We start from the raw sequence: 14,336 nt of genomic DNA on the forward strand, positions 1-14,336 counted from the left end.
GTAAGTCTTGGATCTACTAGTTTCCCATGTACGGAGTTATTATGACAAGATAAACATGAGCATACAGTTCGAAGGAATGTGAAGAAGAAAAGTGAGGCAGAGATATTTAAGAAGGGAATGTTAGTGAGGGAATTAGACTGTGAAAGGACACAAATTGCTGGAGTTACTTTGTGTGTTAGGTAGCACCTCTGGAGAATCTGGATTGGTGACGTTTCGGTTTGGGTCCTCTTCAGACTGACTTTGGATGGTGCAGTTATGGCCGCTCTTGTTGGCGTATTTGTCAGGGGGAGTAGTTAAACTAATGGGAGAGTCTAGAACCAGAGGGAACAGCCTCATAATAAAAAAGAGGTACCTTTAGAAAGATGATAAGGAGGAATTTCTTTAGTCAGAGGGCAGTGAATCTGTGGAATTCATTGCTGCGCAGGCCAAGACATTGGGTATTTTTAAAGTGATGATTGACAGGTTCTTGATTAGTACGGGTGTCAGGGTTGTGGGACGAAGGCAGGAGAATGGGGTCGAGAGGGAAAGATAGATCAGCCATTATTAAATGACGGAGCAGACTCGATGGGTCGAGTGACTTAATTCTGCTCTAATGACTTATGAACTTATGAAATTGTACCGGCACTGTGGTGGAGGAATGGAATGAGGAGAAACTGAGGCAGAGGGGTTGACTAGGCAGGGCTCATAGACACAATTCCAACGAACATGGCTAGCTCTTAGTGCACTCAGGAAAGGACTTAAACAATTCAATTAATGGGTAGCACGATTAATGCATAGTTACTGTCTCCACAATCTTCACACAAAGAAATGAAAAATAATTTAGTGGGTTGGGAAACATAGGTATTGCATGCAATCTTTATGCTGAGTTTTGCATGATCAGACTAACAATTCATTGGAATAGCAGATCAGACTTTTGGCAAGCTCTCTAATTACAAATTCTGAATCTAATTACCAATCTATTTCTTCGGCGACCTTCGGACTACCCTTGATCGGACTTTGCTGGCTTTACCTTGCACTAAACGTTATTCCCTTATCATGTATCTATTCACTGTAAATGGCTCGATTGTAACCATGTATTGTCTTTCCACTGACTGGATAGCACGCAACAAAAGCTTTTCACTGTACCTCGGTACACGTGACAATAAACTAAACTGAACGGCACATTTCCATGAAACCATGTTCAACAAGTTAACATTCATCTAATCCTTTATTGGCAGCGTTTTGAGTCATGCTCACCTGGACATCCCGAATCCCAGGTATCTCGGCCCTGCAATGTCATCTGGAGCCATTTACTTAGCCTCGTCCTATCAGAATAAACAGCGAATCATCTGCTGTAAAGGCAACTTGGTGAAGGAGGCGAGCAATGACGTGCAAAGTGCAATCTCCAGCCGCAGGTAAATAAGCCGTTAATCCATCTGCTTAGAAAGTAGAGTTTGTCCTCTTTTGAGTTGCTAAATGTGTACTGGGTTAAGCATCAACAGCTTTTTAGTGATGTTAATGGTCTTTTGTACACCATTTCACGCACTCCAGTGGGACCTATGCCATTCCTGTTTGGAGCTGCATGCTGAAATCTGGGTTTGGAATTAGATATTAAATGTGGCATGGTTGCTGAAGATTTGCTGCCTTACAACGTCAGAGACCCGGGTTCAATCCAGACTACGGTTGTCGCCTATATGGAGTTTGTATGTTCTCCCCTTGACCATGTGTGTTTTCTCCGGGATCTCCGATTTCCTCCCAACTCCAAAGACGTACAGGTTTGTAGGTCAATTGGTTTCTGCAAATTGCCCCTAGTGTGTAGGATGCGAAACTGGGATAACATTGAACTAGTGCACAAAGGATCTGTTTCCATGTCGTGTCTCTAAACTAAACTAAAATCACAGCATTTGTGATAAACTCTTAGTTTATCTCCTTTAATCGTCCTGCACTAAAATAGATGCAATTTGACTGTCCGTTCCTCCAATTCCAGATCAGGTGCAATCTATCCACCTTTCCTAGTGTACCAGAAAACTGAAGCAAACAAGAAAACTCGAGCAATCTTCCTTGGTTTATGTCGTTGATTTATGGTTGACCTTGGCTGCTAATTAATCAAATATTCACTGTGCATATTCAGTGTGAAGGTACAAAATCACACGCTTCGCTTGTCAGAAAGATAAATAATAAGTAATAATGCTGATGTGCATTTTTATCCACAGTGCCCTCCATAATGTTTGGGACAAAGACCCACCATTTATTTATTTGCCTCTGTACTCCACAATTTGAGATTTGTAATAGAAAAAAATCACGTGGTTAAAGTGCACATTGTCAGATTTTTATAAAGGGTATTTTTATAATTTTTGGTTTCACAATTTGTAGAAATTACATCAGTGTTTATACATAGTCACCCCATTTCAGGACAAAATAATATTTGGGACACAGCAATGTCATGCAAATGAAAGTAGTCATGTTTAGTATTTTGTTGCATATCCTTTGCATGCAATGACTGCTTGAAGTCTGTGATTCATGGACATCAACAGTTGCTGGGTGTCTTCTCCGATGATGCTCTGCCAGGCCTGTATTGCAGCCATCTTTAGCTTACACTTGTTTTGGGTGCTAGTCCCCATCAGTTTTCTCTTCAGCATATAAAAGGCATGCTCAATTGGGTTCAGATCAGGTGATTGACTCAAGAATTGACCATTTATTAGCTTTGAAAAACTAGTTTGTTGCTTTAGCAGTATGTTTGGGGTCATTGTCTTGCTGTAGAATGAACCGCCGGCCAATTGAGGCATTTGTTTGAACGAGCAGATGGGATGTGTTTATAGACTTCAGAATTCAATATGCTACTACCATCAGCAGTTGTATCACCAGCCATCAGCCCTTCAGCCTAGCGAGTCCGCGCCGACCAGCAATCCCCGCACACTATCACTATCTTGCACACACTACGGACAATTTACAACTATGCCAAGCCAAATAGCCTACAAACCTTTACGTCTTTGGAGTGGGAGGAATCTTGGGGTTGTTAGTTTTCCTGCTTTTCTTCCGTTCGGGCCGGGGCTGTGATCAGTTTCTGAGACCGAGTTGACCTAGGCTGATCCAATTACTGCAAAAAGATCCCGAGCATGTTCTTTCTCTATCTCTATCTATCTCTAATGACTGTAGCAGTATCTGAGATATGTGCAGCGCATATTCTCTTTCTCTTCTAGGTCCCCTTCTCACAACATGGATCCCGTTCAACAAGCAGCAACGTGAGTGCACAAGGCAGTAACTGCTTCTTTGTGTGAAAGCGTGTCCTTGGCATATATGTGCCTGCAGTTGTCTCGCACCATCCACCATCATAATGTGTGCGTTAGTGCCAATCCCAATGACATGTGGCGCTCAGTGTTTTCTTCATTATACTCTACTTTGCTTATTTGTTTGTATAATGATGGGTTCCCGAGGGCTGATTTCCCAGTCAAACCTTTTTCTCCCCACCTCTAATCTGTTTACATTGGAGACTACAAGATCTATGTTTGCATCACAATGTGAGATCTTCTCTGAAAAAGATGTGGATTCAAGCCTTACCACAGGAATTGACCAGAGTCTAAATTGTACAATTGAGGGAGTGCCACACTGTTGGAGGTGTTGTCTGTCAGAGTATAATGTTCTGTGTTTCCATTTGAATGTAATTCAATGGTTCAACGGTGCTTTCCTTGTCACATTCAACTGCTCAGTGAAATATGTTTTGCATATTTACACATGCAGGCGCCGATATTCTGTACCAAGAGGAGCATGGTATTACAGGGTCATGTGATAGGAGCAGAATTAGGCCATTCAGCCCATCAAGTTTGCTCTGCCATTCAATCATGGCTGATCTATCTCTCCCTCCTAACCCAATTCTCCTACCTTCCCCTTCTCCCCATAACCCCTGACACCCGTACTAATCAAGACTCTTTCTGCCTCTGCCTTAAAGATGGATTCAAATGAAGTTAAAGATAGTCAAGTGATGGTAATTTTATTGAATGGGAATCTATCTATCAAGAATCTATCTATCACTGCCGTAAAAAATATCCATTGACTTGGCCTCCACAGCCTTCCGTGGCAAAGAATTCCACAGATTTTCCACTCTCTGACTAAAGAAACTCCTCTTCATCTCCTTCCTAAAGGAACATCCTTTAATTCTGCAGCTATGACCTCTAGTCCTAGATTCTCCCACTAGTGGAAACATCCTCTCCACGTCCACTCTATCCAAGCCTTTCACTATTCGTTAGTGAATTTGTTCGTATTCTGTTAATGTTCTGACATTTTCAACTTCCATAGAGCCCTGAAACATTAGTTTGGCATCATTCAACCAACAGATTGATTAACAAACAATAATGACTTTATTTCCCAGTATTTGATTCACTCTAATTCTTTGGAATCCCATGAGGATGTGAATAATATGTAGAATATATGTAACATCTACATATATATGTATAATAGCATATATGTTCTGTACAGACAAGCAACGTCTGTGCAAATGGCTGGTGTTGTTGATTGGTGTTTCGTGCCACTGTGATTTTTCTTTAAAGAATAGTGAAGGGGAATGGGCTAATTAATAGTGTGACAAGCACCACATGAATTCTCCTCACCTTCGTTGTCTCAGATCAACAGAAGTTTTAGTTTTATGTATGCCCACAATCCATATGATGTGGTTGAGTGTCACCCACATCCATCAGATACAGGTTACAACAGCATGACAATGCAGGATTCAGAAATGGAGCTCCTTTTGCAAGGATTGTCTGGTGGGGCTTTGAACTGTGCACCTTCTGACTGTAAGGCAAGAATGCTGCCTCTAAACCAGAGGCTTGTCTGTCTCTAAATGTTAAATATTGTTATTACATCTGCAATAAATGTAATGTGTGGGAAGGACCAGCTGATGCTGGAGTACACCAAAGATAGACACAAAATGCTAGAGTAACTCAGCGGGTCAGACAGCATCACTGGTGCAAAGCCATAGGTGACATGTCGGGTCAAAACCCCTCTTCAGAAAGTTCGTTAATATAAAGTCTTCCTCGTTCTTTGAGTAAAATGGTTAAATGGAACCTTTTTCAAGCACATGTCAAGAGTTCCTGCAGAGAACAATGATCACTATATTAGAACATTGTACTGAAGGTCAATTGCTTGCCCCCCCCTGCAGCACTCAGTATTGATCAGTGAATGGGGGAAGTGACTTGCCCAACTCGCACATGTACTGATTATATCACTTTGTTTCCAAGGGAATCAATACCATGGATAAAATGTCAGAGACCTCCCACTATTCAGCTGTCCCGTTTCACCCCAAACAAAATCAACAGGATCGCTAAGTGATGGAGGCTGCCCGCCAACGTAAAAGATAGAGTTTGCAGTGGTCTGGTGGCGGGGCACGAGACTGTGCTCATCAGCAAGCCAAAGCTGTCCAACTCGGCCATTGGCAAGCCCCGCCACCAATCTGTACACCAAAGGTAGACCTCAGCAGTTCTCCTAGGCACTGCAGGAACGAGGGTTGGATTATCCAGCCCAACATTCCCAACAGCCCAATGTCCTAGCATCATCCATCTAACTGCAACAAGGAGTGGAAGATCCTGCTCACAACTTCCTCCATAATCTCAGATAAATCTAGTGCAGGCGATACTTCTGCATGAAGGCTGTCAATTCTTCAAATGCCATCTCTTGATCTAATTTTATTCTATTTGTTATTGCCATTGCGGCATTCTTTGTTGATATACTCATACCATCGTCTCCACCAGCCCTCTGCTTCCATAGTTTCCTTTTTAGTTCCTGATCAGGCTTCCCCTTCATGTGTTAAAATGTGTTCCCCCTCTGTGTTTAAAAAAAATACCTGTCCCGCACATCACCTGAAGGCTATGTCCTCTTGCTTTTGATTATTCCATCCTGGGAATCAGGTCTGACTGCCTACACTATCTGTGCCTTTCATCATTTTATATAGTTCTATCAGGTCTCCCCACAACCTCCAGCGTTCCAGAGAAAACAATCCAAGTCTGTCCGACCTCTCCCTGTGGTTAATACCTACTAATCCAGGCATCACTCTGATAAACCACCTCTGCGTCTTGTCCAAAGCCTCAACACCCTTCCCGTAATTGCAACCTTCCTGCAACGAGCACTGTACGCATTACTCCAATGTGGCTTATCAAAATCATATGAAGCTGCATCACGACTTCCTACAATGTGCTGGACTAACTTAGTTGGTCAGGCAGCATCTCATGACGAGTCTCAACATTGATGCCATTGATCGTGAAAGTGAAGTGACAGTTTTACTGAAATTGATTTGGGCTTTAGTCACCTTTTCTTCTAGCTATGGGGTCGCAGAGAAGTCAAAGGTTTGAAAAGGGGGATCTAATGGTGTAAATACTCTCAATGCCATGTTGTTAAAACTAACTAGTTTAAATGCCTGAGCAATTCTCTTTTCCCTTCCATGTGGCCAGCAGCAGTCCGAACAAGCGAGGACTTCCCTCCTACAATGAGCACATGTCAAAGAAGTTGGCGCCTTGCCCAAGAGAAAATTCGCCACAGGATTTGAACAGGTCGGTGAGGTACAGAGAAGGGAGGCAAGAGACGAGAAGGGACAAATCGCCACGGCGAGCCTTGGAGAGGGAGAAGTCTCCAGGCAGACCTCTGGACAGCGGCAGGGAGAGGTCACCAGGAAGAATGTTGGACGAGGGCAGAGGAGGTGGCATGCGGTTACCAGCAGGGTCCACAAGAGCTCCAGTTACAAAGGTACCTTCCAAATATTGGTTGGAATTTAAGATTACCTAATCATATCCATATATTAATTCTTCTTAGTCTTACCTACATTGCGATTGGCATTAACTCCCATTCCCATACTGACAACTCCCCTTCCCATTCCTGTTTTGACATCTCCCGGTTGCCAACCATTTTAACTCCCCTTCACATTCCCACACTGACTTTTCTGTCCCAGGCCTTCCTCCAGGGCCACATGCAAATTGGAGGAACAACATCTCATAATTTGCTTGGGTACAATCCGACGGTACGATTTGAATTCTCTTATTTTAAATAACTGCCACGAACACTCCCCTCTCCTCCTCCCTTCACCCAAGTAGTTTAACCAGTTCCATAATTCACCACATTGTAACCCTCTTGAGATCACACCTCCCCTAGCCAACTATTGGCCCACCTAGAGAAATAGGTGAGGTTTCAGGTTGGAACCCTTCTTCGACTCAAGCCTGGAGTTAGGGGCGGGGACGGAGGGATGGGAAAGTGTTGGTAGAAGTTACTTAAAATTAGAGAATTCAATGTTCATTGGGTTGTGAGCTACCCAAGCAAAATACAAGGTGCTGTTTCTCCAATTTGCGTGTGGCCTCATTCTGGCAGTGGAGGAGGCCGAGGGCAGAAAGGTCCTTTTCCTCCAGAGAAGCTGCCTGATTGGCTGAGTTACTCCAGCACTGTGTGTCTATCCTTGGGCATTAACACTAAACTGTTTGTATTTAACAGCCCTGGGACCAGTCTGCTGTATGAGCCACCGATGTCTTCCAGATGAAGAGGCATGTGCATCCACTTTTCCAACAGAAGGAGATGCCTCTCGGGCTAAGGAAATTAAAACGTCGCACATTTATTTGCTTTCGTCACAAAGGGAATGGGAGGGTGGGGCATTAATTATAATCTAAATGCTGCTCGCAATCTAAGATTGACGAAAGGGAATGTGATTTGTGCATTCATTTGTGGGGGTAAGATTTGTGGGTGCAAAATTAATTGTACAAAACTGGAGAAAATTCATTGCATTTTTCAAGATTGTTCATCTTGCAGATTCTTTTAATTTTTTCCCCAGTGAAGATTGTGTAGATAGTCAAAGGATATGCTAGTTTGAACCAGAGATGTATTGGTTATTAACTGCGCACAGTTCGTTACTTAAATTTTATACAAAGGTTATGAAGAGGAACTGAACGTGGAATTGCAGCAGAACTTTATATATTTTGTAACAATCTATAGCCCGTGGCGATTTAATCTTTATTCTCTGCTGTCTTGCACTGCTGCTTTGCCCTAATGTACAGACCTTCATTCAAACACAGTTTACGGCAGATTTTTGTATATTGTTTCAATGACCTGCGTCGAACATCGCCAGTTTTGAAGTGTTCCTACTTTTGTGATATTCCTGTATTTTTCTCTTTGTACCGCTTTCTGTGAATATGCGACTCACGAGAATAAAATTTGAGTCGCATTTCTGGTGACTCATTTTCCATGAAAATGCTTAAATAAATTTAACATCAATTTACATATCTTTACATAGAAATTGTCTGGTTTTATTTTATCCTCACGACAGACACGCAAATAGCATAAGTTACTGTATGAACCCAGCTCTGTTCAAAATCTGAGATCCTAGGGTGCCTTCCATAATGTTTGGGACAAAGACCCATCGTTTATTTCTTTGCCTCTGTACTCCACAATTTGTAATAGAAAAAAAATCACATGTGGATCACATTGGCCGATTTTAATAAAGGCCATTTTTACACATTTTGGTTTCACCATGTAGAAATTACAGCTGTGTTTATACACAGTCCCCCCATTTTAGGGCACCATAATGTTTGGGGCACAGCAATGTCATGTAAATGAAAGTAGTCATGTTTCGTATTTTGTTGCATATCCTTTGCATGCAATGACTGCTTGAAGTCTGCGATTCATGGACATCACCAGTTGCTGGGTGTCTTCTCCAATGATGCTCTGCCAAGCCTGTATTGTAGCCATCTTTAACTTTTTGGGTGCTAGTCCACTTCAGTTTTCTCTTCAGCATTTAAAAGGTATGCTCAATTGGGTTCAGTTTGGGTGATTGACTTGGCCACTCAAGAATTGACCATTTTTTAGCTTTGAAAAACTGCAAACTGTAACCTGGCCATCCTATTTTTGCAGCTTACCAGTGGTTTGCATCTTGCAGTGTAACCTCTGTATTTCTGTTCATGAAGTCTTCTGTGGACAGTGGTCATTGACAATTCACACCAGACTCCTGAAGAGTGTTTCTGATCTGTCGGACAGGTGTTTGGGGATTTTTCTTTATTACAGAGAGAATTCCTCTGTCATCAGTTGTGGAGGTCTTCCTTGGACTGCCTGTCCCTTTGCTATTAGTAAGCTCACCAGTGCTCTCTTTCTTCTTAATGATGTTCCAAACAGTTGATTTTGGTAAGCCTAAGGTTTGGCTGATGATGTCTCTAACAGTTTTATTCTAGTTTCTCAGTCTCATAATGGCTTCTTTGACTTTTATTGGCACAACTTTGGTCCTCATGTTGATAAACAGCAATAAAAGTTTCCAAAAGTGATGGAAAGACTAAGTTCTGAGAGCTCTCTTATACCTGCATTAAGGAGGCAATTAAACACACCTGAGCAATTACAAACACCTGTGAAGCCATGTGTCCAAAACATTATGGTGCCCTGAAATGGGGGGAACTATGTATAAACACTGCTGTAATTTCTACATGGTGAAACCAAAATGTATAAACATGGCCTTTAATAAAATCTGACAATGTGCACTTTAACCATATGTGATTTTATTCTATTACAAATCTCAAATTGTGGAGTATAATAGAGGCAAATAAATAAATGATGGGCCTTTGTTAGGTACTATACAAAACTTACCTTCAGCGGCGCTGCAGTTCTGCCACTGCCCGTGTGCGTGACTTTGGCACCTTTGAGAGGGGGGCGGGTTTAAAATGCGTTTTTTTGCCAGCCTGATGAAATCGATTTATGTCAGGCTGTTTAGCTGCTGAAGAATAATCGCTCCAACATCGGTTTTATTACGTTTTTTTAAACTGCACTGGATATTTTAATTGCTGGAGTAATTTTAAAATCAACTTCTAAAGCCGTCAACACCGACAACGGGGACGGATCTCACGTACGGGACAGATAAAGGAAAGCCATTTATTTTACATATAAACGTGCTTCTTAGGATGCCTTTAATCAAAATTTTACGTTGCGAAAAGGTGACTTAGGACCCATACGAACCGGCAGTATTTTTCCTGCCGATATGGGGTTTAAATTTACCGCAACCGCAACGTTCCAAACGATCGCATTTCACAAAATCCCACTCGCAAGATGATTTAAATGGCCATTAATTTACGGGAATTAAACACAATTGGCGTATAAATTAATGACAATGAGATTTAAAAATCATGTTATATTGTGAATTCTTATGTGAATGTTATTTGGACACTTAGGCTATTTAAAAATGTTAACCTTTTCTTAAGAAATTGATAGATGTTTAGATCCAGTAATTGAATTATGTAATTAGCTACAATTAGGTAAATTATATGCTTTAATTTCAGGTCATCCAAGTAAGATTGTTTCATATTTGTTTCAGAGTGCTTCAATCTATAATAACTGAAAATTTCATTCAGTTCTCATAATTTTTAAGAAAGTTATGGGCTTTTGACTGTCCTTGATCACAGCTTTTGAGTTAATGGAAAAGCAATAGGGAACAAGATGCTAATTTCCGAGTATGAAAATGGCCTAACTTTTTTAATACTGAAGATATGAAAATGAATTAGGTGTCAAATTAAACTTATTTTTATGCTTTATCTGATGGGATAAAATACAGGCTTGATTTTTAAAATCTCAAAATGTTGTAACATTGCTACCTTTGTCCAAAATATGATGGAGTGCACTATAGATCGAACTGTTCTCAGTGGCCGTGAGGCATGACCAGTATAGCGCGCACCCTGCTGTGAAAAAGCTTTTTGTTAACGGGAGCATTATCCAACAGAGAGCACACAATATGGTAATTTCCCCCCCCCCAAAAAAATTCCAGTCGAGGACAGAGTTGATTCTTAATCGCTACGTATTATTATGTGGCAAAAGTCAGCTTCCGCCAATTAGTGGAACCCAGGGTGGGGTTTTTTTCCGCGGCCAAGTTCAGATCAAAAGTTCAGGAGCATCAATGTAAACCGGTTACGCTCGTGATGTACAGAACATTCTCTTCGGAGATGGACTCTCCAGAAAGTGCTGAGAATCTCCGCGACATAAAGGTATGTGGGGAGGGAAGCGGCCAATATATTTGTACCAGTGCATTCACATAGAGAGAGCAACTGGCCACGGTAGCTGGTGGTTAATGTCTAATTGCACTAACAATCAAAGCCCGTTAAACGTGCAGGAAGCAACTACAGATGCTGGTTTACACCTAAGATAGACACAAAAATACTGGACAGTTAAAGCCCATGAAGTGGTTGGCAGTAGGACAGAAATTTTAATATTTCATCCGACTTTTAGCTCATGTCTCCCAGTTCCTGATGAAATTAAGTGTCCTTGCGTAGAGTAATGAATGGAGCGATTCTTTTCCTTAAAAAAAGGTCCCGGACGCGAATAAATTGAGCTGGATGGGTTTTTTTCCCGTCCAATAAAGATCGAAGTTAGATCGCTTCGTGATATCGGGCGCCTGATAAAATGAAGAAGCGCAGGGGCGGATTGCAGCAGCTGTAGGAATGGAAGTACAGCGTCTCTTGCCGCGGTGTAAAGAGCAGCGGTGCAAGGTAGGCAGGCAGGCGCTGGCTGAGGTCAGGATCGAACCCGAGACTGTAAGGCAGCAACTCTACCGCTGCGCCACTTTGAGGGGATTATACTGTAGGCCTCCCCAATAGTTAGCAGAAATTAGAGGAGAAAATATTATAAAGAAAGCACAGCTTGGTGCAGGAATTATGGAGTTGTGATCATAAGGGATTTGAATAACCCGAACATTGACTTGAGCATGCCTTGGTGGTAATGGGATTAGATGGGACAGGATTTAAGTTTATCCAGGTATCTAAGAAAGTTTTTTGAAACCACATGTAGATCTACTCAGCGGCGGTGGAAAGCATCTTGTCCGGAAATATTACCATCTGGTTTGGGAATTGCTCTGCCCATGACAAGAAGCAGAGAGTAGTGCGTTCGGCCGAACACACTGTGGAAACTTCACTCGCCCCCCTGCAGGAACTATACATCAGGAGGTGCAACTCCAGAGCCAATAAAATCATGGGAGACCCCTTCCACCCCAGCAACGGACTGTTCCAGCTGCTACGGTCAGGCAAACGCCTCCGTTGCCATGCTGTGAGAACGGAGAGGCTGAGAAGGAGTTTCTTCCCAGAGGCCATTCGGACTGTAAACTCCTATCTCACCAGGGACTACCTTTACTGAACGTTTTTCCTTCCGCCCACAATATTTAAAATGTAAAAGAATATGTGATTGTGTTTGTTTGGTTGTTTGTTTGTCTTTTTGCACAAAAGTCCGCGAGCATTGCCACTTTTCATTTCACTGCACATCTCGTATGTGTATGTGACGAATAAACTTGACTTGACTAGACAGTCTTAGTTTTTTTTTAAAGTTTAGTTTATTGTCACGTGTACTAAGGTACAGTGAAAAGCTTTTTGGTATATGTTATCCAGTCAGCGTAAAGAGCAGACATGATCACAATCAAGCAGTCCACAGTGTGCAAATGTATGATAAAGGGAATAATGTAATGCAAGTAATGGAATAGTGCAAGATAAAGTCCGGTCAAATCGATTAAAGATAGTCTGAGGGTCTCCAATGAGGTAGATGGTAGATCAGTTGCCTGATAACAGCTGTGAAGAAACTATCCCTGATTCTGGAGGTGTGCATTTTCGCACATCTACACCTCTTGCCTGATGGGAGAGGGGTGAAGAGGGATGTGCCTGGGTGAGACTCTTCCTTGATTATGCTGGTGGCCGTTGCGAGGCAAAGTGGTGTGTAAGGAGTCAATAGAAGGGAGGTCGGTTTGTGTGATGGTCTGGGCTGCGTCCACAATTCTCTGCATTTTCTCTTTTTTCTTGGAGCCCAGTGCAAACCTGATTTTCCCAGTCTACCTGCATGTTGAAATCTTCCATAACAACCGTGGCATTACCTTTTTAACTCCTGATTCAACTTGCACCCTATATTCAGGCTACTGTTTGGGGGCCTGTAGATAAGTCCCATTAGGGTCTTTTTACCATTACAATTCCTTAGTTCTATCCATACTGACCACATCTCCTGTTTCAATGTCACCCCTTGCAAGGGACTGAATTTCATTCCTCACCAACAGAGCTACCCCACCCCCTCTGCCCATCTGTCTGTCTTTTTGATAGGAGTTATATCCTTGAATATTCAGTTCCCAGCCCTGGCCCTCTTGCAGCCATGTCTCTGTAATTCCCACAACATCATACTTGCCAATTTCTAACTGAGCCTCAAGCTCGTCCACTTTATTTCTTATACTTCGCGCATTCATATACAACACTTTGACCTCGGTATTCACCTCCCGCACCGCTCGCACCTTGGCCTTGACTTTACTCTCTTATCCCTTCTCGAACTTTCCTTCCCATTAATTCTGGAATCTTTTGTAACTTTTCCTGTACTCACTTCCCCTTCAACTCCATCTTTATACTCCCAATTTGTCATTCCATCCCCCCCACTATTTAGTTTCAACCCACACGTGTAGCCCTAGCAAACTTGCCTGCCAGAATGTTTCTCCAGTTAAGGTGTAACCCGTCCCTTTTGTACAGGTCACCCCTACCCCAGAAGAGATCCTAGTGGTCTATAAATCTAAATCCTTGCTCCCTGCACCAGCCCTTCAGCCACACATTCATATCCCCCATCTCCCTGTTCCTGTCCTCAGTAGCACAAGGTACTGGAAGCAATCCAGAGATAACCTCCTTAGAAGTCCTGCTTTTCAGTCTTCCTAACTCTCTGAATTTACATTGCAGAACCTTCTTCTTCCCAATGTCATTTGTGCCTACGTGCAAAGGATGTGGAGAGGATGTTTCCACTGGTGGGAGAGTCTAGGACTAGAGGTCACAGCCTCAGAATTAAGGGGCGCTCTTTTAGAAGGGAGGTGAAGAGGAACTTCTTTAGTCAGAGGATAGTTAATCTGTGGAACTCATTGCCACAGAGGGCTGTGGAGGCCAAGTCAGTGAATATTTTTAAGGCAGAGATAGACACATTCTTGATTAGAATGGGTGTTGAGGGTTATGGGGAGAGGCAGGAAAATGGAGATCAGCCATAATTGAATGGACGAGTAAATGCGATGGGCCGAATTCTACTCCTATAACTTGTGAACTTGTAAATGTGTTGGAAGGAACTGCCGATGCAGGTTTAAACCAAAGATAGGCACAAAACGCTGGAGTAACTCAGCGGGTCAGGCAGCATCTCTGGAGCACGTTTCCGGTCGAGACCATTTCTTCAGACTGAGAGTCAGGGGAAAGGGAAAAGTCAGAACGTGTGATATAGACGGTGATATAAAGATTTCACCTCGCTTGGCCAGCTTACAACCCAGTGATATGAGTATTGGTTTCTCTAATGTCAGGTAGCCCCCTCTCTCCATCCCTCACCAACCCTAGTCATTCTGCTAGTTTCGCTGTCGTCCTGTTGAGTTTCACTGTCTG

At 42.5% G+C, this 14,336-nt stretch overlaps 2 protein-coding genes across 8 annotated transcripts in view; both read left to right on the forward strand.

Moving 5' to 3' along the window:
- Nucleotides 1-8,231, forward strand: part of cit (citron rho-interacting serine/threonine kinase) — a 153,229-nt gene extending 144,998 nt beyond the window's left edge. For 4 of the 7 annotated variants that reach the window (XM_033043633.1, XM_033043637.1, XM_033043635.1 and 1 more), the window contains exons 46-48: nucleotides 1,218-1,394; nucleotides 6,417-6,708; nucleotides 7,444-8,231. In XM_033043633.1, the coding sequence (XP_032899524.1) occupies nucleotides 1,218-1,394; nucleotides 6,417-6,708; nucleotides 7,444-7,467 (493 nt within the window). In that variant the 3' untranslated portion in view covers nucleotides 7,468-8,231. Of the gene's footprint in view, nucleotides 1-1,217; nucleotides 1,395-3,179; nucleotides 3,447-6,416; nucleotides 6,709-7,443 lie in introns of those variants that run through there. The other 3 variants (XM_033043639.1, XM_033043634.1, XM_033043640.1) reach the window with 3 other exon arrangements.
- Nucleotides 8,232-10,892: 2,661 nt separating this feature from the next.
- Nucleotides 10,893-14,336, forward strand: part of LOC116987170 (solute carrier family 2, facilitated glucose transporter member 11-like) — a 42,001-nt gene continuing 38,557 nt past the window's right edge. Inside the window, exon 1 of the mRNA XM_033043046.1 lies at nucleotides 10,893-10,958. Within this exon, the coding sequence (XP_032898937.1) occupies nucleotides 10,893-10,958 (66 nt within the window). The remainder of the gene's footprint in view (nucleotides 10,959-14,336) is intronic.

The sequence above is a fragment of the Amblyraja radiata genome, chromosome 25 (genome assembly GCF_010909765.2).
Source record: "Amblyraja radiata isolate CabotCenter1 chromosome 25, sAmbRad1.1.pri, whole genome shotgun sequence".
NCBI classification, from domain to species: Eukaryota; Metazoa; Chordata; class Chondrichthyes; order Rajiformes; family Rajidae; genus Amblyraja; species Amblyraja radiata.